Genomic DNA, 27,618 nt, shown 5'->3' with positions numbered 1-27,618 from the left:
TTAAATTAATAATAACCAAAAGAAAGCCTTTAGTTAGGCTGCTGCTTGACCTGGAATTCTCTGCCATTGGATTGCAAAAATCTTTCCCTTCAGAAAAAAAGAAAAAAAATCTAAGCATGGCTTTTTCTTAAATTTTCAATTCAGGGCTGGCTCATGGGACTGAGTTTGCTTTTTTGTTGGGTTTTTTTTACTCTGGCATCCTTTTTAAAAAAATTTTTCTCTGGCCCTTTTTTTTTTTTTTTATATATTTTTACTATATTATTGTTATTGTTTTATCATGTATTTCTATATATGTAAATCGCTTAGTAATTGTGATAGGCGATCAATCAAATACCAAATAAACTTGAAACTTGAAACTTAAATCTGGCATAATACCAGATTTCTGCAATCTGGTATTTGTGCATCATCTATGTCCCCCTCCCCATTGCCTGTGATCCAGCATCTCTTTCAAGTCCCCCTCCCCTGCTGGACCAGATCAGGGCACTGGTGATAAAGAGTGCCACAATCCCAATCAAGCATCTATCCCTCTCGGAGTTTGAAGGATTTTGGCATCCTTTATCGCTGGCACCTTGGGCCAGTGCCTCACCTGGTCCATAGGTTAAGCCAGCCCTCTTCCAAGTGGGTTTTTTTTTAAAAAATGTACTTTATTAGCAGTGGTGGAATACAGACAAACACAAGCGCCATCAAATGAAGATGATCAGGAGTACATACTGGTATAACAATGTCAGTGTGAAGAACTAGGAACGTGAACCACCAACAGTACCAGAAAAGCAATACAAGAATTCAGTCCGCTAACAGGAAACAGGCTATTGAAACAATGCGTTCCTCCACCTGCGTTTGTGATAATACCCCAAATACACAGATAAAAGGTTCACCAAACCACACCCCACCACTCACACTGCGCAGCACCACCAAGGGCTCCTTTTACGCGCAGAATAGTGCGCGTGCTAGCTGCTACCGCCTTCCCTTGAGCAGGCGGTAGTTTTTCAGCTATAGCACGCGCTAATCTGGTGCGTACGCTAGCGCACCTTCGTAAAAGGAGCCCCAAGCGTAATTAAAAGTTGATATCCCGCACATGGGTGTACAATTAAAAATTACAGTATAATAAAAAGTCTGAAAAGAACTACAATGCCAATATAACAGTCAAAAGAATTGGAAAGGATAGTAGGTAAGTCCAGGGAACAGAAGCAGAAGGGGTTGAATAGCAGACTCACTCACTGCTGCGTAATAATTCAGGCCAAAGTCATGTTATAATCTTGAAAGGCATCTAAGAGCTGCCTTCTGCTCTGTTGGGTAGGCCCATGATGCTGTTGTAGTGCCTGCTATCCTCTTTCAGTTTCAGTTCTTAGGGGCGGGGGTGGGGGGGGGAGGGTAATACTTATTTTTGTCTATTATTTATGCCTGTAAAGCACTGCATACACTTTATAATAAATAATAATAACTTAAGTAATCAGTAATAATAGTTCTGAATCTGTAGTAGAAGGAAACCTTTCAAGTCTGCTCCTTGCATTGAGGAAACATCATACTTACAGATGACCTCCGGGGTCATTGCGAAAGCATCGCCAGAATCCCAGCCCGCATTGTATCTCTCTCGGTCTTCAAAGACTATTTGGCACTAATTTTATGAAATGTCATCATTCTTCCCCAAGCCGTGCGCTGTTAGATTTAAAAGCACATTTTCATTAAAGTAATTTGGTTTTGATTCTTTGAAAGTCTTTCACAAGCCACTGGAAATGTGGCATTTTTCACAAATAATTTGCAAGGGTGAAATCTCTGCTTTCTACATCTGAAATACTTTTTGCTCATCATTCCCGTACAATGTCTCATTTCTTTCCTTCAGACCAATGCTTCCTCCCGTTAGCAGAAGGCTGTTCTGGTCTCAATCCTCAGCATCCTGGGGAGTCGGTACAATGCCTAAACTTGACTTTCTGTCCCCAGCCCAAAATGTACAACGCACTACCTCAAAGAAAGGTCTAAATCCTGATATTGGACATGATAGAGAATGACACGGTGACAAAATTCATCACCATTCCCGTCCCCGCGGATAACTGCGGGAAACCATCTTCATGTCATTCTTTAAGGAGAGAGGGAAGAATCAGAGTATGAATGGCCACAACCACTGACCCGCAAGCTTTGCTTTGAAGAATGCTGAGATTGAGCAGCAACATTCCAGAGCAGATATTGTGATGTCATAATGCCTCATTCCACCAGTGCCTAAGAGCCAATCACATCAGTGATGTCACAATGGCTTCATTATCCTTGGCTCACATAAGAATCAGAGTATGAATGGCCACAACCACTGACCCTCAAGCTTTGCTTTGAAGAATGCTGGTGTAGAAGGACTGAGGTTGAAACAGACACTACAGAATGACAGTCTCTGGTATCCAGAGCAGATATTGTGATGTCATAATGCCTCATTCCACCAGTGCCTAAGAGCCAATCACATCAGTGATGTCACAATGGCTTCATTATCCTTGGCTCACATAAGAATCAGAGTATGAATGGCCACAACCACTGACCCAAAAGCTTTGCTTTGAAGAATGCTGGTGTAGAAGGACTGAGGTTGAAATAGACACTAGAAAATGACATGGGATTATTTCCCGCGATTATCCGCGGGGACGGGAACGGAGATGAATTTTGTCACCGTGTCATTCTCTTGAGACCCAAGTCAGAGATTCCTGCGCTGCTGCTAAGGGAAGGAACTGCATCCCACAGGACTGCTTAAATAAGTTATGCCCATCCCTGCCACACGTACCAGTACCAGCTCTATGTTTTACGTGAGTGTGGGCATAGACTGTAGATGGGTTGTCAATGCTGAAGACTCCTTTTACGAAGGTGCGCGCACACTGGATTAGCACGTGCTATAGCGCGCTAGCCGAAAAACTACCGCCTGCTTAAAATATGGTAGCGGCTAGCGGGCGCGGCATTTTAGCGGGCGCTATTCCGCATGTTAGGGCCCTAACGCACCTTCGTAAAAGGAGCCCTGAGTTATGTGCCGATGTGACTAACGGCCTCCTGCGCTAGCGGCCCCGAAGCCCATAGAGATTTAAAGGGCTTCAGGGCTGTTGCCGCACGGCTTTGTAAAAGAGGCTGTAAGTGATGGGAGAGTGTGGTGGGAGAAACTGATGATTATAAGATTTGGACTACTGGCACGGGCACTGCAACAGCCACAAGCTATAAGAGGCCCTTGGGATCCTGTTTCTCATCATAAATACGATGCTACATTGATCAGTGTTGAAGTTAAGAACTGCAAGACATGAGACAGACAAGAAGTAGGATGCTAAATCCAAAATATTATTATTTATTTGTTATCAAAATTAGATCATAAGATTATCAATTGGTTATCAGTTACATCAGGGGAATTTGTTACGAGCAAGGCCAGTTTTTGGCTTCTGTAATAATTCTCATGATGCAACTGATAACCAATTGATAATCTTATGATCTAATTTTGATAACAAATAAGAATATTTCGGATTTTATTAAAAATATTTGCATCATTTTTTCATGATTCATTTTTACAAGTACGCTTGTGTGCAATTATCCTGATCAGTTTTCAGCTCAAATTTTGAAGTACTGTATTATGTTTGTTAAGCAAATATTTTCAAAATGTTTTTTTTATTGTGCTTGAGACAAGGGATCCTTGATTAAGAAACTATTAGAGCATTACGCCTGTCCTTTTTTTCCTATCTTGATTTTTGTTTTTGAGTCAGCTTTCATATTTCTTCATTATGTAAGATTGTATTGCTGTCTTTATTGTAACCTCTTCGCTGATTGTCCAGCGCTTCTTGCTGTAAACCGCCTCGAACTTCTACGCCTTTGGCGGTATATAAGAATAAAAATTATTATTATTATTATTATTATTATTAATGTTGTGATATACCCCTTTGATTGGATAACTTTCTAAAAGTGGACCATGCTGGTCTTTATTTGCCGTCATCTACCATGGGGGCTCCTTTTAGCACACGCAAGATATTACCGCGCGCTACGCGGCTAGAACTATCGCCAGCTCGATGCTGGCGTTAAGGTCTGTCGCACGCGGCAATTCAGCGCAAGCTATTCCACCCGTTAATGCCCTAACGCAGCTTAGTAAAAGGAGCCCCATGTTACTACGTGTGCATAATAATTTTGCCCTTCATCTTCGCCACTTTCTCTAGGGCAGGATGTTTCTAATGTGTCGAACTTTGTCATTTTTGTCTATTCTCTGCAAATCTTGAGCATTTAATGTTATACAACAAAGGATAATTAAGCACTTCCTATGTGATAGCAGCAAGTTGAGGGGTGGGGGTGGGGGGGTTATTTTGCTTCTGTGAAGAAGAGTGAATCCGAGCCTCAGCAAAACAAAACCATTAGACGTTATTTGAATGCTATCGAACCATTTCTCTCTTTTATTTTCTTTTATATAGAGCTGAACTGGTAATAAACGACTCTTCATCTCCAGCTGTTGCCGAGAGAAGTAATGAAAGCATTAAGTACACCATTAGAGTTGCTGAATCGAAATGGCGGCACAATGAGACGCTCTCATTAAGGATCAGGTAATCGGGATGACCTGTGGCAAGAAGCAGAAATCAGATGGACGCACCGTGTGGAGCGATTGCAAAAGGACTTTCTCCTGTAAAACCGACGGTGCTGGATGAGCAATTACTTTTTTAAAAATGCTATTATTTCTGGGAACAAATAAAAAAACAATAGTTTCAGTATTCTTCTTGCTATCGAAGGAGTTTGGGGGAAGGGGTAAAACGCGGACCTCACGGACCTCGCGGATCTAAACCCGCACGTCCTTAAAAATCTGAGGTCCGTGCCGCTTGTAGTTAGTTTCTGGCTCTGACAGACCTCGGTGACAATTTAGTGCTGACGGATCCGTCTCAGCAGAGGGAGGGGAAAGTATTAGGATCCGTCAGCGCCATAATGTCATCGAGGTCTGTCAGAGCCGATTTACTGGGGCTGCAGGAAACCAGTTTAAAGGTCGTTTTAGAGCCGCTCCAGCACTAGACTCTGGCTCTGACAGACCTCGGGGACATTTTAGCGCTGACGGATCCTAATACTTTTCCCTCCCTATGCTGAGACAGATCCGTCAGCGCTAAATTGTCACCGAGGTCTGTCAGAGCCAGAAACTAACTACAAGCGGCACTGACCTCAGATTTTTAAGGACGTGCGGGTTTAGATCTGCGAGGTCCACGTTTTACCCCTTCCTGGAGTTTGGCAACTCGATCTGGTTGAAGATACTCCTAGCGTTCTATTTCAGTCAGCTTAATTTCTCGTCTCGTTTTTGGTTCGTTTATTCATAAACTGCCTTGGGCGTTTTTGTAAAGACAGATACAATATCAAAATAAATGAAACAGAAGATTTAAAAAAAAAAAAAAATCAGAGTCTACCTTAGCGTCTACATTAAGGGCCATATTCTCGAAACGGTGCCCCGCCGCCGCCTACCTTAATTGTTGTAATTGGTGGTAATTGGCGTGTTAATTGACAGCGTCATTTGAAACCAATTAAAAAGTTATTTCAAATAAAAAAGGTAGATGCCCAGAAATGGACGCCGCAATCACATCTACAGAGGCGCCTGGCGGTGCCTGCAGTCAAAGTAGGCATGGTTTGCGCTGGAAATGACCTTGGATGCGCCCCTGTAGACGCGATTCTTGTCAAACATAGGCACCGCTAATATAGGCCGACAAAACCCTGGCCTACGTTACCGGTACCTATGTTAGATGTAAGCTACAATTCTCTTGACACGCGGCTGGCGCCAGTTTTGGAAGTGCCTGCCGACGACGTTAGAATCCGACCCTTAAAAGTTTGAGAATTTGAATCGGGTTAAGAAAATAAAGGTTTTCTTTTTCTTTCTGTGTTTTGTTTTGTTTTTTTTCCCCCTGTCAGAAAACAAGTCTTAAATTTTTTAGATGCGGAGCGGGACATATCAGTGCTGAAAGGGACGCTGAAGGCGGGTGACGTCATCCATTACATATTTGATCGAGACCGTACCATGAACATATCAAAGAATTTATACGAGCTGCTACCAAAGACATCGCCCCTGAAAAACAAGCACTTTAAGACGTGTGCCATCGTGGGCAACTCAGGAATTCTGCTGAACAGCGACTGCGGGAGAGAGATAGATTCCCATGATTTTATAATCAGGTTAGTTATCTTCTGACACAGCCATTTGTTTTTACACAGCCAGCGTTAGGGATAGACAAAAAATCGGGGGCGATTTCTCTGGGGACCAAGCCTACCTGAAGTTGAAAGACGGACAGTTTGCAAATAGGCTACGGGGTAAAGGTCTGCACGGGAATGGGGATCGCGGGAATCCCCCCTAACCCACGGGACTCCCACGGGGACCCCCCTCTGGCCCACGGGACTCCCACAGGGACCCCCCCCCCCTCTAGCCAACAGGACTCCCACGGGGATGGAAGGCTTTGGAAGTAGGGTTCGTCCATATAATATAATGGACACGTCAGCCTTCGTAAAAGAGGGGGTTTATAAGTTAATTACCTGAACAGAAAACAAAAAAAGGCTTCCACCAAAGAGATTCCACAAGGAAAACAGCAAAAGAAACTGTGGAATTGATGATCCTGTCAGAAGTAATTGCTGCTTTTTATGGGGACGGGCGGGGATGGAGGTAATTCCTTGCGGGGATGGGTGGGGACGGAAAGGATTCTGACGAAGACAGGTGGAGATGGAGAGTACTATTCAAATTTTCTTGTATCTGTTTTAAGTTGATATCGGGATTGTCTCCAGCTTATCATTCCCCTCACTTTGATTTATATAGACCATTAAGGAATACAAGAAGTTTCCACTTATTTGCCTTTCCTAAGCCAAACGGTGTTTGTTATAAGACCTTCTTTGATAGGACCATAGCGTTTCAAACAGGTCAACTGCAATTTTGGCTGGGTGAATGTATTCATCAAGCCACGTCTTACTGTTCTTTTCAAAAAATTAGTCAAGTCTTCTCTGTTTGACAAATTTATTACTTACCTTGGTATTCTTAAGATTGTTACCATATTTTTCACTTTTTTTTGTATGATTTTATCTTTATGGTATGAATATATTTCGCTGACTGTCCAGTTTCTCTTAGTGTAAACCACCTAGAACTTCTGGTAATGGCGGTATAAAAGAATAAAATTATTATTATAGTTTGTTATTAAGACATGGGGGACGCCTCTGCTTGCCCTGGTTCAGTAGCATGGAATATTGCTATACCTTGGTTTTTGGCCAGGTACTAGTGACCTAGATTGGCCACCGTGAGAATGGGCTACTGGGCTTGATGGACCTCTGGTCTGACCCAGTATGGCTGTTCTTATGCCCTTATGTGTGCCAAGTATAGGACAATTAAGCCGTTATAACATCACCGATGAGGCTGGCTCTGAGGCACTGTGGACTGAGGCATTATGACATCACAATCTCAGCTCTGGAATGTTGCTCTCATTGGGGTTCCGGAATCTTGCTATTCTTTGAGATGCTGGAATGTTGCTACTCTTTGGGTTTTGGCCAGGTACTAGGGATCTGGATTGGCCACCGTGAGAACGGGCTACTGGGCTTGATGGACCATTGGTCTGACCCAGTAAGGCTATTCTTATGTTCTTACATGAGCCAAGTATAGGACCATTAAGCCATTGTGACATCACTGATGAGGTTGGCTCTGAGGCACTGTGGACTGAGGTATTATGACATCACAATCTCAGCTCTGGAATGTTGCTCTCATTGGGGTTCCGGAATCTTGTTATTCTTTGAGATACTGGAATGTTGCTCCTCTTTGGGTTTTGGCCAGGTACTAGTGAGGACTGGGCTAGATGGACCATTGGTCTGACCCAGTAAGGCTATTCTTATGTTCTTACATGAGCCAAGTATAGGACCATTAAGCCATTGTGACATCACTGATGAGGTTGGCTCTGAGGCACTATGGACTGAGGCATTATGACATCACAATCTCAGCTCTGGAATGTTGCTCTCATTGGGGTTCTGGAATCTCGCTATTCTTTGAGATGCTGGAATGTTGCTACTCTTTGGGTTTTGGCCAGGTACTAGGGACCTGGATTGGCCACCTTGAGAGCAGGCTACTGGGCTTGATGAACCATTGGTCTGACCCAGTATGGCTATTCTTAGGTTCTTATAGAGATCTTTCCTACATCCCTTCTTTGCATTGTTGACATAGACTTGACTGCCCTGGAATCTTTGGAGCTGTCTGCACTTGCCGTTCATTTCTTCCTATCTCTGCCAGCTGGGATTATGAATTACAGCTAGGGAAAGCAGCGAGTGTTCCTCCATTCTGATATGTAGACACTGGAAAGTAAATGATCTCTTATGTTTTGGTATGCCCTTATGGTTTCGTTGGACAGATAAATTATAAAGAAGTGATCAGGCAAGCCTTCCGTCATCATGTCCTCTTGGCAGGCTCCCGCGTGTTCAAGTCTGTCTCGACATCACTAGCAGCTTCTACCACCCACTGCTGTTACTTGCACGAAGCCTCGGGTGTCTGCTGTTTGCAGGGTACAGGCAGGAAGGATGAAAGGCATGAGATAATAATGTAGCCAAAATATTACATCTCCAACAAGCCAACACAGGTGTCGGCCTGTCTGTCTTGCCAACTCAAAATCAGACTGAATAAAGATTTCTCCTGTGTCACTTATCCAGCTGCTGGAGACTTAACATTCATCTCTTGGTGTCCCGGCTTTTATAAATCCTCCAAAATGGTGATTCAGGCAAGAGACAACAGACATGAGAAAGGTGAAAAAAAAACAAGAGAGAGAAATGGGTCTTTGTTCCTCAGTTTAGTCGAGCTTGGGGCTAGATTCAAGCCCCGACCACTTAGCGACCCCGACCCGATTCGCTAACCTTCCTCCCGATCCGTTTCCGATCCGTGCATGCAAATGAGGGGAAGGTCGTCCAAAAGGAGGAAGGCAGCGATTCACCCCCCCAAAAATTCAGGCACACCGGCTGGGCTGGCCGGTCACAAAAGAAGCGACTGCCGAGGACCAGTTGCACACGTCCCTGCCGACTCTCCTGTGGCTCCCCTGAAAAAGCAACCAGGCCGCTGAGGCACATCTCCTGCTCTCTGCCTCCCTTCCTCGCAGTGCGAGCCCGTGGTTTTAACCCGCGGGTTTAAAGCGGGGCTGCACTGCGGGAAAGGGCGGCAGAGAGCAGGAGAGTCGGGGCGGCACGGACTTCCGTTTCGGTCTTCTTTCTGCTCCCAAACCATTAGCATGTTGGGTCATTTGTATTTTACACATTGGGAGTCTTTTACTAAGGCACACGAGCCGATTTAGTACACGCTAAATGCTAACGCGCCTTAGTAAAACACCCCCCATTATTTGGTTTCTATCCTGTAGGTCACTTGTGACTGAAAACCCCCTTTGTGGATTGTTTGTAAAGATTACATTACATTAGAGATTTCTATTCCGCCATTACCTTGCGGTTCAAGGCGGATTACAAAAGCGATTAAAAAACGGAGGGTTACAATGGAAGAATATTTGTCCTTTCTAGAGAGGTAAAGAATAGCTTATGTAGTTTTTGTGTGGCGGGAAGAGGGATGGGGGAAGGACGTTAAGTTTGAAGTTAGGGCTGTTTCAGGAATTTCTTGAAGAGTATAGTTTTTATTGTTTTTAAGTTATCTGGACGCGTGCTACAAACTGATGCATTCGATCTTGTGTTCCACAATCTTTTTGTTGTTTTTCTCTTTCTTGTGCTTTGATATTCTGGTGTTCTAGAGCAGTGATTCCCAACCCTGTCCTGGAGGAACACCAGGCCAATCGGGTTTTCAGGCTAGCCCTAATGAATATGCATGAGAGACATTTGCATATGATGGAAGTGATAGGCATGCAAATTTGCTTCATGCATATTCATTAGGGCTAGCCTGAAAACCCGATTGGCCTGGTGTTCCTCCAGGACAGGGTTGGGAACCACTGTTCTAGAGCACATCCTCCCCCCCGAGACACTTCGTATCAGTTTGTGGAGGATACTTTTGGTAACGGCTGTGTTTTGGCAAAATAAAAATGCCTTCCTCAGGGATATAAAAACATAAAAAAGGCACAAAAATCCAAGTAGTTGAGAGGCTACAGTGTAGGCTGGTGTCGAGTTTTATAAACGCTGCCTAAGCGCGACTACCCTGTAGGCGCCTCTCGGTACGGTTGCTAATCGACCGCGAGGCGTCCTTTATAGAATCCCACCAGCACATTAGGCCAGGTTTTACTTAATATACCAGTACCTAACTTGGATGCTTAGTGAAGCCAAAGTCAACCAAGCCTAGTCTCCGCCCCTAACCACGCCTACTTTTCAGATAGGCATCATTAAGCCTCTCGCGCAGAGAGGCACGTACTGTAGACAGTTAGCTAGCGCCAGTGCCTCTCCTCCTCTCCGTGTCCTTCCTGTTGAGCACCCCCTCACTGGCCGCTCAGAGCCTGCCTGCAAGGCCTTCGCGCATGCGTCAGCGTGATGACGTCATTACGTCGACATCCATGCACTCCCAGCCTCAGCCCACTGTTTAGAGTGCCGCAGCTCTGCATAGTTTGCGAGACACTACGGTGCAGAATCTGACCCTAAGTGCTTTATTCCCAGGAAATAATTTGGCTTGTTTAACCCTTTAATTGGCAGATGGCGGCATGGCTGCTTCCCGTAGCTTGTTGTTGAATGAGAGCAACCTCGCCAAGTAACAGGCACCTGGCGATGCAGATCTCCCTTAAGAGCCATAGCAGACACATGCTGCTTGTGACCAACAATGCCAAATTAAGGGTTAAGGAGACACGGAAAGTCAGTGGCACAGAACAGTCTCTCTCTTGTATTTTTAAACTTCTCATTAGAGAATGACACGGGGACAAATTTTTCCCTGTCCCCCTGGGAACTCATTTTCCTGTCCCGTCCCAGCAAGTTCTTTTCCTGTCCCTGCCCCATCCCTGCAAACTCCGTCTTCATCCGCACAAGCCTCAAAAGCTTTAAAATCATAAATAGCAACATTCTAGAGCTCATATTGTGATGTCATAATAGCTCATTCCACCAATGCCTAAGCTCCGTCCTCATCTGCACAAGCCTCAAACACTCAATCCTAAGTAGCAACATTCTAGAGCTCAGATTGTGATGTCATAATGCCTCATTCCACCAATGCCTAAACTCTGTCCTCATCTGCACAAGCCTCAAACACTTTAAAATCATAAGTAGCAATATTCTAGAGCTCAGATTGTGATGTCATAATGCCTCATTCCACCAATGCCTAAACTCCATCCTCATCTGCACAAGCCTCAAACACTTTAAAATCCTAAGTAGCAACATTCTAGAGCTCAGATTGTGATGTCATAATGCCTCATTCCACCAATGCCTAGGCTCTGACCTCATCTGCACAAGCCTTAAATGCTTTAAAATAATGTGTTTGAGGCATGTGTGGTTAAGGCAGAGCTTACAGGAATGGGGCAGGGACAGCGACAAAACTCACAGGGACGGGGACAAATTTGTCCCCAAGTCATTCTTTACTTCTCATGAGCCCCAGTTCACTGCCCCGACAGTCTTTAAATTAGTTTTCATTTTCCTTTGTTTTCACACATTATTGCATCACCTCATAGCACATCACAGATAGAAGTGACAAACTATAATGATTTATTCTTTCAGATGTAATCTGGCCCCTGTAGAAGAATATGCCCCGGATGTTGGTATGAAAACAGATCTGGTGACAATGAATCCCTCGGTGGTACAGCGTGCCTTTGAAGACCTGGTCAACGAGACTTGGAAAGCAAAATTCCTGCAGCGTCTCCAGAATTTGAATGGAAGTATCCTTTGGATCCCAGCATTCATGGCCAAAGGCGGGGAAGAGAGGGTCGAGTGGGTCAATGACCTCATCCTGAAGCACCGCATCAATGTGCGCACTGCCTACCCTTCACTTCGCCTGCTGCATGCAGTTCGAGGGTAAGATGCCTTTCAAATTCTACCAAGAAAGGGGAACAGGTCAACCAGGAGCATCGCTAGACGAGGTGCTGCTTCTTGGGCCTGGTTACATGGGAAGAGCAATTTTCAAAGCCAGTTCCGTGGGGACGTAATCAATGTTTCCTATAAGCTGATCAGGAATCCTCCATTAGTAGTCCTGCCAGTAGAGGGCGCCATTTCATTATCACATATTTACTAATAGTGAGAGACAGGCAAGCTCTGTAAAACTCCAGAGAGTCTGCCTGTCCCTGGTGATGGAAGGCAGAATATTAAAGCACCACCCCCCACTGGCAGCAATGCAGTTGGAGGACTCCTGCCCATCTTATAGGGCACAGTGGATGCAATGGTTTACCTGTAGAAATTCGCTCTTGGACTACTTCTACTGCTAATCACTTATAAAGTGCTGAAAGGCATACATAGCGCTGTACATTTTTATATTTATAGACCGTTCCTGCTCGGAAGAGCTTACAATCTAACTTGGACAGACAGATATGGCATAGAGCATAGGCAGCGGAACGCTGCTTGGTTTGGGGGCCCCCAGGAGCGCCACCTTAGCCCCGTGGAATCCTACGGTGCGGACTCTCTCCAGTTCCCGACTCCCCACCTACCTCCTCCCGGCAGGCAGCCGCTGCGCAGCGTCAGCGAGCAGTCCTGCCCCCGGAAGTAGGATGAAGTGCTCCGGGGCAGGCTTGCTCGCTGACGCTGCGCTGGAAGGTTTAAAAATGAGAACACCAAGAAGCGGGTGGCACCCGTCGCGAGACCGCCAATCTTTGGAGAGGCCACGGCCCCTGTGGCCTCCCCCAGTCTGACGCCTATGGCATAGAGGATAGGGGATACAGAACCCGAGGTGAGAGGAGTTAGAAGTCAAAAGCCTGCTTATAAATGGTGTCATAAGTTAGGCGCTGGTAGGCACCTTGATCGCGCCTACTGTTATCTAGCGCAATTGCTTTAATTGACGCAGTAATTGACCGTGTAATTTTAAAAAGTCATTTAAAAAAGTAGGTGTTGCTAGGCACCTGTCAGGGTAGATGCCAGAATCGCATCTATAGCATGGTGGCTAGAGGTGTTTAAGGTCAAAGTGGGCGTGGTTGGGGGGGCGGAGATTACATTAAGCGCCACTAGGCCTGATTCTCATAAAACTTAGGCACCAGCAATATAAGCCTTTAAAACCATAGCCTACGTTACCGGCGCCTAAGTTTTTTCTTAGGCGCCGGTAGCCGCGATTCTGTTAACAGTGCTTAAGCGTGATTGACACACGGCAGGCATCGTTTTTGTAGATGCCAGCCGATTTAGGTGCCATTAACAGAATCCAGGCCATTATGTGTATAATCCAGGCACTGCGTATCTAGTAGTCCTAGGGTTACCATATTTTTCTCCGGGAAACCTCGGACACATGACTCCCATCCCATTCTGCACCCCAGCCCCGCCCAGTTCCACCTCTAACCCCGCCCAGTTCCACCTCTAGCCCCACCCAGTTCCACCTCTAGCCCCGCCCAGTTCCACCTCCAGCCCCGCCCAGTTCTACCTCCAGCCCCGCCCAGTTCTACCTCTAGCCCCGCCCAGTTCCACCTCTAGCCCCGTCCAGTTCTACCTCTAGCCCCACCCAGTTCCACCTCTAGCCCCACCCAGTTCCACCTCCAGCCCCGCCCAGTTCTATCTCTAGCCCCGCCCAGTTTCGTCCCCCACAAAGCCTCCTCTCTCCTTCCGAATGAGCTCCAGCCGCGTCTGGAGGATCTGGAGCATGCGTGGATGTGCATGAGGTCATCTGCACATGCTCAAAGGCCCTCCAGACACATGCCAGGTTTTGGAAAATCCATCCGGGAGCCCAGGCAGTCCGCTAAAAAGAGGACATATCCGGGTTTCCCCAGACGTTTGGTAACCCTAAGTAGTGCTATAGAAATAATTAGTGCCAGTAGCAGTAGAAACCAATGGGAAGTCAGAACGAGCAGTTTGGGAATGTAGCAATACAAATATAGCATGAGTGGCTCAGCTGTTCCTGACAACCTTTTGGCCATGTAATATAGAAGCCCACATTTCTATGAGAGAGAGCAATAGATTTGCTAGATGGGAAAGGCGGCTCGTTGCCCACAAGCTCCCATATTTCAAGTCAGAAAGTTGCGTGCCCCAAAGGACAGGCGCAAGTGCGGGGCACGCAGTTTTCACGGAGAAATTTTCAAAGCGTGCATTTTTGCTTTGAAAATCCAGCAAAGGCCGCTCTGAGAATGACGGCGCCTTCTCTTTACCCATGCGTGCATTTATGAAATTACTCCCCAAAATAGTCGATGGACCAGTTAGGGGCCCTCAAAGATTTCTAAGGGAAAATTGTACTTCTTTACGTTGACCTAACAGTGCCCAGTGCCAGCATTAAACAGTGGATAAAAGCATTGTAGCAAAGGCCTTTCCTTTGAATCCACGTCTTTGGAAACTGTTAGCGCCAATGAGATGCCTTAACCGATGTCTCCACGACACCACCTGTGAACAACCCTGTGAGGTCCAGCGGCCCACTGAATGGGGCAGCAGCAGGGAAGAAGCATTTTCCATCACAGAAAGAGCTCTCTTGAGTTCTGCCAAAGCAGCATGGTTTCTGGCACAATCACCGGATTAGCAGGCTGCTTGTTGAAAGGGTTTATTATAGGAGCATAATTTTATTTGGACAGATGAAAGCAAGTCAATTACAACTGGAACAAACTCGGGGAGTTATTTTTTATATAGCTGAAAGTGAATTTTTTTTTTTTCCCAGGAGCTCAAGATGATAAAGGGGCTGATATTCTTCTCGTATGAGGAAAGACTAAAGAGGTTAGGGCTCTTCAGCTTGGAAAAGAGACGGCTGGGGGGAGATAGGATTGAAGCCTACAAAATCCGGAGTGGAGTAGAACGGGTACAAGTGGATCGATTTTTCACTCCGTCAAACATGAGAAAGACTAGGGGGACACTCGATGAAGTTACAGGGAAGTACTTTTAGGACCTATAGGCGGCCTTCAGAATTGGGAATGGCGACTCGAAGAGCAAGCGGCTGGCAATGAACAGATCAAATTCTATTAGGTCTGTTGAGGCAGCAGAGAAAAGTGCCAGATCCTTCTGTCTTAACTTACTAGTGTTATACAGAACGCAAATTAGCCGATAATTAGAGACCGTGAGATTCCAAAACACAGTCTAACTCGCGGGCCAGACCCCGCCCAATCTCCGCCCCAGACCCCGCCCCCATAATAGTACTAATTGTAACACCATTTTTTCCATTCATTTTTCATATATATACACAATATAATCGTATTAACAACACATAATGGTTAACCACAAAATTAAACTTTATGCTTCTCAACATTCATTCCTACCAGAACACAGATAAACCCATGCAAATGCAGGACCAAAAACTAAAAGTACTAATATATACAAATGAAACCTTACGATTCAAGACTCTGCATGCAGTACAACCTCCAGAGAAAAAGAAACAAAAGCATTTCTTCCTGAACAGTGCAAAATATAGACAGCAGATGTAAAGTCTCAAAATTGACACAATTCAATCACTAAATTGAAAATAAAATAATTCCCCCTACCTTTGTTATTTCCCTCCCTCCATGCTGTGTCTCAACTAGGTGCCTCCCTCCAGCCTCCAGCCTGACCATTTTATGCGGCCCATGGTACGATGCGCATTTTCATTGCCACCCCCAGTGTTATCTTCTGGCCGGCTCCCTCTTCCTCACTGCCTCATCCGGAAGCCTTCCCTCTGATGTTGCGATGTCAGAGGGAAGGCTTCCGGATCAGGAGCTGGACGCGTGTAGGAGTCGCCGCTGCCCGCGGCTTTATGCACACTGCATCAGTGGCCAGATGATAACACCGGGGGCGGCTGTTAAATCGCCGCATCGCACCACGGGCCAAATAAAATGGCCCAGCAAGCTGTATTCGCCCCGAGGGCCTTGAGTTTGACACATGTGGTCTAAACTATGACCTATAGCCTGCTAGACATTGTTCAGGACCTCATTTAACAAAGGTGTTCGATACAATCACATTTTGATAGCTTTTAAGTAACCTGAACTGTGCGATAAATGCAATTAAATCACACAGAAAGCTCTACTACCGGGAGTGTAATGAAGAGGAGATGTGTTTCACTAAGAAAAGAAATGTCTATTTCCTCATTCTTTCAAAAATAGCAAGAGAGGTGGAGATGGTAGATACGGACCAGTCTGCCCAGTTGTTTCTATTATTGTTATATGAGGGGCATTCAATAATGCATCTACCAGGGTATGAAAGGACATAGCAAGCTTGTTGAAAAAGAAATAAGCAACAGAGAAGGCCCCCCAGCTTCACATCTCTACCAGCTTTGATATCAGAGCAGTGACGTTAACATCGTTCAAATAGACACCAGCTGCCAAAGACACGTTTCCCACAGCCGACAAGCAAGCACTTTTATTCATGAGGCAGCTTTCCATTGTCAGGAGAGATGTAAAAATACTTCATTCCGGAACCGCGTGCGGACCCACGCTGCTATCATTTTTCACCCGTTTCCTTCCCTGGCTTTAATCAGATGAGATTAAGATTTGCTGCCAAGATCAGACGTGTGGAGAAATTGTCACTTCCAGAATGATATGAGGGGAGGGATACAGAGACTAACGAAAGCATTCCAATACATTGCCTTTGGAACGATGATAAAATATTACTAACCAAGTAGATTTTCATTCTTAAGAAAGAGCGTTTGTTCTCTGGGAGGCGCAGCAAACAAAGCTAATTTTCGTTGGCAATCTATACTGTGTCGGGTTACTGCCTAGTTAACCCCCTCCTTTACGAACGCGTAGCACGGGTTTTAGCTGCGGCGGTGACTGCTCTGACGCTCGTACAATTCCTGTGAGCGGCAGAGCAGTTACCGCCATTGCCGGCGCTAAAACCCGCACTAGGCGTTCGTAAAGGAAGGGGAACAAGCTAGATTGGACTATGGGGTACATAATCCAGAATTTCTAAAATGACCTGGCTTCCCTCGGGAACATTTTTAGTGCTGTTTAGCAGGTCTTCTGTCAAAATGATTTCAGAAACGATCACAGATCGGTGATTTATTGCTCGGGGGCCGCTCTGATTCTGCTCTGCTTCACGCTTCTTAAATGGATCCCTATATCCCAAGGGGTGGGGGTAAAATTGGTCCTTAACAGCCACAACTGTCTTCGAGATTTCCACAATGAATATGCATGAGATTGATTTACGTATGATGGTAGCAGTGCAAACTGAAACTTTCCTTTCCCTCTCGAAAAGGCGTTTCACTTGTACGAAAACTAGGTTCCTCCCTCCCTTTCAGAATCACTCAGCTCTGGAACAACCTTACCTCCCCTCTTAGGAATCTGAGCTCCCTCCAACTCTTCCGTAAACATCTGAAAACCGGGTTATTCTCAAAAATGTAACTCCTCCTCCCTCTCTGGTTATTCTAGTCCTCTAAATTTTCTCTTCATTTTGCCTCTTCCCCCCACTGGAGTTCCTTTCTACCCTAACTCTTGTTAACCGTGTCGAGCTTTACGAATGTAGAGATGATGCGGTATACAAACCTAAGGTGGAAATCTTGAAAGGCCGCCTGGGTTATGGCCCTCAAGGACCATGATTACTCACTCCTGCTATAACCTCAGTTCTATAGGTTTTGTTATATTAATCAGGTTTTCTATTCTGCCTTTACTATTCAGTTCAAGGTCAGATTGTATTACAAGAGGTTGGATCAGTTACCCAGGAAGTTACAATGGACAGTTTGACGCAGACATCAATAGAGTTGCCAGTACAGGGGGATCAGTGCAGTTCAAGTTGGTCGTCTTTAGCTCATTGTTATGTCCCAGGAGTTGCATTAACCAGTGGTTCTCAACCCTGTCCTGGGGACCCCCCCAGCCAGTCGGGTTTTCAAGATATCGCTCATGAATATGCATGAGAGAGATTTGCATACTTGTCACTCCCATTATTTGCAAATCTCTCTCATGCATATTCATGAGCGATATCTTGAAAACCCGACTGGCTGGGGGGGGTCCCCAGGACAGGGTTGAGAACCACTACATTAGACAGTCTAGAAATGGGCTTTTACAATTACCATTTCAATTACGTCTGGGTTTATTTATTTTATTTCTAAAATTTCGTAACCGCCTATATTGACTCTCTTTACCCATATATTTCATTATAATCTACATCTGTTTCCCCTCCTCTTGTTTTTTTACCTTAAATGTATTGCTTTTAAACACCGATTGTAATTTCTTAATAATTTTCCCTCTTGTTTTGACATTGTTTGTATAAGTTATTATATTTAACAGACTTAAATTATGTCCAGGAATGTTTGTATCTGTCGATCTAACTTGTCTAGATTCATGTTTGTGAGATATGTTTCCCATAATTTTGTACCTTTATCTAGTGTACATCGCCTAGAATTTGGAATAGGCGATTAATCAAATTTTATAATAAACTTGAAACTTGATAACTAAGCGGGTTACAGCGTAAAAAATTCACAGTGATTCAAAGAACAGCACATAACGATACTTTCAGGAAACACATTTAACCCACTAAAAATAGCAGGGACCAAGATTACATACCATCAATCGTTAATGACTGAAGATTCCTCTTTAAACATCTCCCTTCCACATAGCATCAGAGGAAGGCGTCTGAGTTTTTAACATTCGCTTAAACTGTAATCGATCCGAACAGACTCCCTGTCTTGCTTTTAAAAGATTTCTCAACCTGAGATAGTGGCCACAAGATCGTACTGTAAGCGATAGTTGTTTCCGACATTTTTCTAATTGATATTGGATGGAGAAGGTCATTTGCCTGGTAGACTTTATAGTGTTGCATGCTGGGAATTGTAAGTGGAAAAGATTTCTGTGCTTTGAATGTTTTTGCACTAAATTCCTCATGTGGTTTCCAGCTAGTCTGCACTGCTCCTATCCACCGACAGCGCCACTGCTTCACCTGATCCCTCGGGGATATCTTTACCACAGTGCTTCCTCTCACTGACCATAACCGCCTATCTTTTTATGCTTATCCAACCATCCCCTCAATCTCCACCACCATCTTGAGGACTTTCCAGGCTTTTTTTATGTCTTCCATGGCCCCAAAGGGGTATCCACAATCTTTTTTGTTTGTTTATTTCTTTTTTTTTTTTGTAAACCTTTATTAATTTTAAAATATAAATAGTACAATAGAGCAATGAATTTAAACATAAACAAATCAAAAAACGCACTTTAAATATGCAAATAATTCAAAAAACACTCATTTTCTTCCCCCTCCCCCTTAACTAATAAAAGTAGATATACATTTATAATTTCCCTACAATAAATAAAATAGGAAAAACAAACAATAATACATTTCCCACCACCCTCTCTCCCACCCTGGATGTGTAAGGAGGTCAGATAAAAAGAAAAGGGTACATGACATCTATTGTGATTCAATAAACGATGCCAATGGGCTCTACACCATGTTAAATACTTTACTATAATCTAAAATTTCAGCGTTCATTCTTTCATATTTATAACTAGAACACGATTATAACATTTCCAATTGCGTGTTATCATTTGTTTCATAATAATAAAAATAACAGTTTATATACCGCAATACCGTCAAGTTCTATGCGGTTTACAAAAGATTACAGGAGGTACAAAATGAGTAAACAAGAGAGAAGAGAGTGAGAATAGGTCAAGAAAACCTTTATTGAGAGAGGTGTACGGGTCAGTTGTCTAGGTCATATGTTCTTTGCTTTGTTTATTTTAAAATGAGAAATAAATAAAGACATACATACATAAAATGTTAAGCAAGCAGGGAAAGCATGAAGTGCGTGGTTCACAGAATTCATTCCAAATTTTCTGCATATGGGTATCTGTGTTGCCTGTGCAGTAACTTTGAATACTCTCAGAGTAACTTAGAATACTGTCACTTAGAGTAACTTAGAGTACTCTCAGAGTACCCTACAATACTATCAGAGTATTGTGAGACTGCTCGGGGTCTCCAGAATACTGGGCTTGATGGACCTTCAGTCTGTCCCAGTATGGCAATTCTTATGTTCTTATGTGAACCAAGCATAAGACAATCAAGCCATTGTGACATCACTGATGCGGTTGGCTCTTAGGCATTGGTGGCTGAGGCATTATGACATCACAATCTCAGCTCTGGAATGTTGCTACCATTTGAGTTTCTGCCAGGTATTTGGGACCTGGGTTGGCCACGGTTGGAAACAGGATACCGGGCTTGATGGACCTTCAGACTGTTCCAGTATGGCAACTCTTATGCTCTTACCAGCTACCTACGCAATGACCCCCTCAAAGATTCACTGAGACACATTATGTAAGCTTGTCCCAGTAGAGCAATTCTTATGTTCTTAAAGCACCGCCCTCATTTTTATTTTATTTTTTTTGCATCACTCAATAAACCCTCCCAGAATTGGTGACTACAAAAATACCTTGCTGGAGTCCTAGGGTTCTCCAGATCTCTGTAAGTGGTCTGGTAGTCTTCCCCCAAAGCTTTCTTCTGTCATATATCTTACCGGACTATCTTGACTAGATGATAAGCTCCAGAGAGTAGGACCCGTCCTTTATGTGTCTTTGTACATCTGGACTGCATTATACAAATCACGATAATAATAATTCCTGAGCAACTTAAAATTGCCATTTTGGCTTAACCAACCATCTGGTGCTGTTCTTCCTGATGGATTTGCTGCCATGTTTTAGAACGGATATTTGGGCTCATGTTGAGGGCAATAATCATCTCTGGACAGCAGAAATTTACGCCTGTACTGATTCTTTTTTGTTTGGTTTTTCTTTTGCACATCTCAGAATTTTATAGACTAGAGGCTATAAAGGTTTATGACCCTCATTTTTGGCATTTGGATTCTAACATGGCTGACGCCTGTAGCATTTAGATTAAGGCTGTTATTGATTCTAACAGCTGGCTGTTTCAAACCACTCTCTGCCTGAGGGAAGGAGCTTTACATCGAACTTCTCTACATGAAATGGGGAATGGTTCCTTGCCCTGAATGATGAATGTTACCAAGATAAATATTCATGGTCTTCCCATGCACTGAGCTATAGTGGAGGTGCATAAATTGTAAAATGTTTTCAGGGGGGGGGAGTTGCTTTTCTATTCCCAAGTATTTTTGTATAAGTGGGGGTGAAACATAGAAACATAGAAGATGACGGCAGATAAGGGCCATAGCCCATCAGGTCTGCCCACTCTACTGACCCACCCCCAAGTCTACTATCCTAGGGATCCCACTCCTGGTGACAGGTTCCCTTGGCTTAACCCTCTAAGGGATCCCACATGGGCATCCCATTTGCTCTTAAATTCTTGCACGCTGTTTGCCTCGATCACCTGCACCGGGAGCTCGTTCCAAGGATCAACCACTCTCTCGGTGCAAAGTTCTCAGCCCAACCAAGGAGGAAATGACACGGAGCCATGAAACTTACAAGTTATTCCACATATTCACCCCTAAGTTCCAAACACATGGCACATCTTGTCTGAAGTTTCTGTAATCTAATCTAATCTAAGGCTTGGCTTTATATACCGAGTCATCATTCTAAGAAAGCTCGACTCGGTTTAGAATAATTAACTTAACAAATAAAAACCATAAAAAATAAGACTAAATTTCGGGAAATTAATTTTCAAAGTGTTTAGCAAATAAAGTAGTTTTAAAATATTTGCAAAAAAATTGAAGTGAGCCGGAACTCCTTAAAAGAAATGGAAGATCATTCCAAAGTTGAGAAAACTTTAAAATACTCTGAAGCCTGGTCATTGAAATACTGTTCCGCTGCTGCGATCACCGCAGAATCACTTGAAAATTGTCGCCCTTTCAAATTCTTTTTAAGGTTTGGAAACAGAAACTAGTCAGATGGAGCAAGATCTGGTGAGTAGGGTGGATGGACTATGCACGGAAACCTCAACTGTGTCCTAACATTCATTGTTTTTGCCAGCCTTGTAAGCAGGTGCATTTGTCTTACATACATAACATACATAGTAACATAGTAGATGACGGCAGATAAAGACCCGAATGGTCCATCCAGTCTGCCCAACCTGATTCAATTTAAATTTTTTTTAATTTTTTCTTCTTAGCTATTTCTGGGCAAGAATCCAAAGCTTTACCCGGTACTGTGCTTGGGTTCCAACTGCCGAAATCTCTGTTCAGACTTACTCCAGCCCATCTACACCCTCCCAGCCATTGAAGCCCTCCCCAGCCCATCCTCCACCAAACGGCCATATACAGACAGACAGTCTTGCAAAAAGAGAACTCCTTTCCTCTTCAATGCCTCCTTTAATCGGCACAGCAAGTTACAGTAGTATTCTGCATTAAATATTTGGCCCCTTGGAAGGTAGTCAGTCATTCCTCATCCTAAAACACTGTGGCCACGGCCTTTCCTGTTGTCTTTTGGGTCTTGAATTTCCTTGGCCTTGGAGAACCTGAGTGCCGCCATTGTTTTGTCTCAGGATCACAGTGGTGTAATTGGCACCGAGTGGGATTTGCGCCCATATCTGACTGTATTCTATCCTGTACCCCAGGGGCCCAAATCCCACAGCCCGCCACTCAAAAGGAGGCACGGCTACGGAAGGTGCATAGGCCAATTTAATTGTGGGCACATTTCTGAAGCGAGTCCAAATTTGGGCACCCAAGTCTGAGCACCATCTACAGAATCCGACGGTCTATGTCTAAGCGGGTGGCTTCAGTTTTCAAGACTGCCAAGCATGTACCATAGAAATACAAAAATGTAAAAGAATAAGGTCAAAATGCATAGGTGGACATTCACGGGGGCCTATATGGGTAGGAGCTGCTCTTACCTGAATAAATGGTACTCATCAGGCCAGCCAATGATTTTCCGCAGTATTGTACAGGTACTTCTGGGGCAGATGGGCTGAGGAGTCAGAAGCAGAGCTCTGGACAAGACAGTGCAATTTGGAAGGACCTACCTATAGGCAGTGGCGTAGTGAGGGGTGCCCGGGACGGTAACACCCCTCCCTTGCCCTCTTCTCTGCCCCCCCCGCTCCTTCCCGACACCCCCCCCCCGCTACCATATGCGCACCCCTCCCCTTCCCCCTATTTTCTGCCCATCCCCCGCTCCTTCCTGACACCTCCACCCCCACCCCCGCTGCCATATGCGCACCCCCTTCCCCCGTACCTTTTTTATTTTCCAGGCATGAGCAATATCACGAACTTGCTTCCCGCGTCGTGTCGGCTGACATCACTTCCTAGGCTCTGGGCCCGGAAGTGACATCAGAGAGAGGCGACACCGATGCGGGCAAGTTTGTAATGCTGCTCGCGCAGGGAAAAATAAAGAGGTACGAAAGACAGGAAGGGGTGCATGCGTGCAGCGGGGGGGGGGGGGGTCAGGAAGGAGCAGGGGGCAGAGAGGAGGACAGGTGCCTGCGCCCCTTACAAAGACCGCACCTGGGGGCGGACCGTCTCCCTGCCCACCCTGCCTGTAGGTCAAGCAGTGAAAGGTGCTTCCTCGCACATTTGGAAAGAAGTATAAGAGAGCAGACGAGCCAATGGCCATTGTCTTCTTTCCCCAAGGAATCCAACCCTACAGGGTTTTTGCTAGGGTGGCAATTCTACAAATTAGTATCTCCATTTAGGTGTCACAAAGGGGGGGCAGAGTGCCAATTTTATAAGGGTTTAACACTACACTTAAGCCATTATAGTATATTAATGGAAAGCCTCATTGTGCACTAAAAGTTAGACACGCCTACTTGCAACAGGTCAATGGCTGGCATGAACGGGCACGCCTAAGGGCGCCGTGCGATGCGTGCAACTGATAATATTCTATAAATTGCACACGTCGCTTGGCGACACACCCATGATTCCCATGATCTGCCTACGTGTACGCCTCTCAAACCATTTAAGCACACTGATTATAGAATAGCACTTGGCACGTACACGCATAACTGCTAATGATTGGCAACACTATTTTCAAATCTAGGTGCACCATCGGTGTCTAAATTTAGAGAATTACCTTTCACAGCTTTGGTTCACGTGAGCTTCTTTTGGGATGTTGGAACTTAAATTAATGGCCGTGTTTGCGGCTGTTATTAGAGAATCAAATTCAAATCCAACCTTAAAACATAAATCCGATCACCATTTCAAGACTTAGACCGTTCTCCATCTTTTTTTTGTATTTTGATAGGAAACTCATGTAACTAGAATCCCTCCCTCCCTCCTGTAGCAAAGTCTGTGTTTATCGTTTGTATTTGTCTGTACCACCGATAATTTTGTTGTAAACCTAATTTGTTTTGTTTTTTTAAACTTTGTATGTACACCACTTAGATTGATAGATAGGTGGTATATCAAAATAAAATTAAACTTTAAAAAAAAAAATTAAAAAAGTGAATAACATTCCTACTTTTTCTTGCAGGTACTGGTTGACTAACAAAGTCCATATTAAGCGTCCAAGCACTGGCCTGTTAATGTACACCCTAGCTACTCGCTTCTGTAACAGGATCCATCTATATGGCTTTTGGCCTTTCCCACGGGACATAAATCAAAATCCTGTCAAATATCACTACTACGACAGCCTGGAGTATGGGTATACTTCCCAAGCTAGCCCCCACACCATGCCTTTGGAGTTCAAAGCCCTACAAACTCTGCACCGGCAAGGAGCATTGAAACTTATTGTCGGAATATGCGATGGTGCTACATAATGTCAACTCAATCGTCGAAGTTCTGTGGATACAGGGGATAAGGGAGGAAGAGGAAGGATGACCCAGGAACAATTCAGTTTGTCCTACTGTAAAAGCAAATACAAAACGATCTTGAATGTGTTTTCTTGTTGTGTAATAGATGTTCAGGGAGGGGTAGGCGATACCGAGGGCCGAATGTTTAGCTGTTATGAGTGTTTGACTACAGAAGAACGTCAAAAAATGGAAGAGCATGAGAAAGTCATTCTGCAGATATGAATGTTGTCCCGTTTCAATAGATTATCGGTTTTCATTGATATCGAATGAGTTAGGCAAGAAGGCAGAAGAAGAATGGCTTTGGATATTACACTGTGAGGCAACATAGAACTTTTTCTGGAATGCATATGTGTGATAGGTTAACTTGGAAGGGATGTATACACCAATGACCTAACACAGTTGATCCCAAATGAAAGAGAAATGACAAACTTCAAGGATGGAGAGCACCAGCCTAGTCTGTGTTAATGGTCACAACTAGAATGGACTTTTAGAGCTAATAATCCTTGATTTTAAAAAAATCTGAGACTTTATTTCACTAATGATGATGTCAAAAACACTGAAATAAAGCACAAAACTTTACACCAGGTGTTCAGAATGAGAGTATGGTGCAGTGCTATAATAGCAAAACCCCTAAAATTTATGAATCACATGTTTGGCTTTCAGGGGCCTGTAACGTAGTTCTTTTCCAACAGCAAAGAGTAGCATGAAGCTAGTTCTTGCTACTCTACCAATGGGCTTTTTGCATGATTAACCCACTGAGTGATTTAGACTGGGCAGCGCCAATCTGGTCCTTTAAGAGTCGAATAAATCTAATCTAATCTAATCCTTAGGTTTGTATACTCGCCACCAGGTAATTGCTTTCTTATTATGAAGACCATAAATAAAGAGGGGAGCAAAGGAGGAAAAGCGGTAACTTACTCATGGCCAAAACATGAGCTAGCAACAGATTCAAACCTAGGTCTCTGGTTTCCCATCTTTGTCCACATCGATCATTCTACAAGACATGAGCTTCTCCAAAGGTAGTAGTGTCTCTGTGAAAAGTCATATGGCATTACGCTATAATGAAATCCATCCATGGACATTGGGGCTGATATTAAGACCATGGGAAATGGCCAGATCTCTCCCAAAATCGGCAGCGAAACTGGAAAGTCAATGTCTGTGCCGTATCTGGTGACCGACATTGAATTGCTGGGGTGTTTTTTGATTGGTGGTGCTAAACTCAATGGAAATTACTTATTTTATATTAAAAATTTGTACACCATCTACATGTAGGTGGTTTCCATCAAAGCATACATAATAAGAATACAATAAGAACTGTATCTACATTGTTTTCTGCCAGTGGCATAGTGAGCGTGAGAGGCGCCTAGGGTGGTGGCGCCCCTCCCCCAGCCTCATCTCAGTCCCCGTTCCTTCCCTGATCCCGCAAACCACGCGCTTCCCCTTCCCTTCCCTCATACCTCTAGTTGAAGTTGTCGCTCAGGGCGATCAACAGCATGCTCCTCACAACCCTGTCGGCTCCCCCTCTCACGTCACTTCCTATGCGCAGCACCCAGAAGTGACATTAGTGGGAGAGCTGACGGGGTCATGAAGAGCACATTGTCACCCGCCACGAAGAACAACTTCACCTAGAGGTGTGGGGGAAGGGAAGGGGGCATGCACATGGCGGGGTGGAATGGGAAGAGGTGGGGGAGGCGGAGAGGAGGAGGAGTATCAGTGACCCCAGCAACCCGGCGCCCGGGGAGGACTTCCCCCCTCGAGTTTCAGACCCTCATAGTGCAACACTAAGCATCCATTTCTATAGTTGGTGGGGATCCCCAAGCAAACAAAGAAACGTCCAACGCGTCTGCAGTGATTGTCAGACAACAAAAACCCAAAAGAGACTTTAGAAGCGATTGAGGTCAATAAAACATTGTAGCCCAAAGAATGGTTCACTTGGATTAGAAACCTGGACCCGACACGGTCTATGTTTCGAAAAACACTTCTTCCTCAGATCTTGTATGTCTCAAAAGTGGGAGCCCAATGGGGTGCAAGAATTTGAGGAAGTTTCGGGCATGTGAACCTCCAAAAGTATCCGGTTGAGAATTCGTGTCCGTTTGATACTCTGAACAAACTGAGATGGATTCTCAACCGGATACTTTTGGTGTTTTACTGGCCCGAAACTTCCTCAAATTGTTGCACCCTCCCCCCCCCCCCATTTGGTTCCTTTCTCTTGAGACATACAAGATCTCGGACCCCTGAGGAAGAAGTGTTTTTCAAGGACCAATCACGTCTAAGAATGATGCTTGTTTGGGCGATTGTATCCTTACGCACACAGACGCTCATAACATTGAGGGACTCTTGCGTACGTGACTTATGAAGGGAATTTTTTTTTAATAAAGTAAAATTCTGGAATCTCTCGGGGCACAACACTGTGCCGTGCCACACAGTTTTAAGATACACTGCTCTAACCACCACACCACACTGTTGTCTTTGTTTTCTCATCTGACCTATCAGACTAGTTTTCCTGCTCTGTTTTCTCATGCTATATACAGCAGTGGTTCCCAACCCTGTCCTGGAGGTTTTCAGGATAGCCCTAATGAATATGCATGAGAGAGATCTGCATATAATGGAGGTGCCAGGCATGCAAATCTTCTCCATGCATTTTCATTAGGGCTATTCTGAAAACCCAACTGGCCTGGTGGTCCTCCAGGACAGAGTTGGGAACCACTGATATACAGTATTATAGCACAGATTGGGCTGGTAGCCACACCAGCCACATGGACAGGAGCTGTGGGGATTAACGAATTGTTACTGCTGTGCACAGGAACACCAGCTGTGATAAAGCCTAATCCACAAGGCTTCTGTTTGATGTATCTCTTCATGTTTAATTAATCCTCTTCTTATGAAGAATTAGATGGAACAGAAATGCGTTTCTGCTAATCAAATAGCTCTGCATGCATGTATGTTTTACTGCAAGAGTCCTCGGTAACACGACTCAGGAGAGGAGCGTCATGTCTGGTGATCTATTGAAATTCTGAAGAGTGCATCTTAAATGTATACGAGGCCTGTTCAAAAAGTTCCAGGATGGATTTT

The 27,618-nt window shown here is 44.5% G+C and overlaps 1 protein-coding gene across 2 annotated transcripts in view; it reads left to right on the top strand.

The window, feature by feature from the left end:
• ST8SIA2 (ST8 alpha-N-acetyl-neuraminide alpha-2,8-sialyltransferase 2) overlaps positions 1-24,622 on the top strand; it is a 68,551-nt gene extending 43,929 nt beyond the window's left edge. For both annotated transcript variants that reach the window (XM_033919476.1, XM_033919477.1), the window contains exons 3-6: positions 4,404-4,532; positions 5,869-6,126; positions 11,581-11,874; positions 24,228-24,622. In XM_033919476.1, coding sequence (XP_033775367.1) covers positions 4,404-4,532; positions 5,869-6,126; positions 11,581-11,874; positions 24,228-24,513 — 967 coding nt within the window. In that variant the 3' untranslated portion in view covers positions 24,514-24,622. The remainder of the gene's footprint in view (positions 1-4,403; positions 4,533-5,868; positions 6,127-11,580; positions 11,875-24,227) is intronic.
• Positions 24,623-27,618: the final 2,996 nt, after the last annotated feature.

Source organism: Geotrypetes seraphini, chromosome 14 (assembly GCF_902459505.1).
Source record: "Geotrypetes seraphini chromosome 14, aGeoSer1.1, whole genome shotgun sequence".
In the NCBI taxonomy this organism is placed as follows: domain Eukaryota; kingdom Metazoa; phylum Chordata; class Amphibia; order Gymnophiona; family Dermophiidae; genus Geotrypetes; species Geotrypetes seraphini.
Note: the sequence above shows the minus strand (reverse complement) of the source record. Positions and strands in the feature narration are given on the sequence as shown.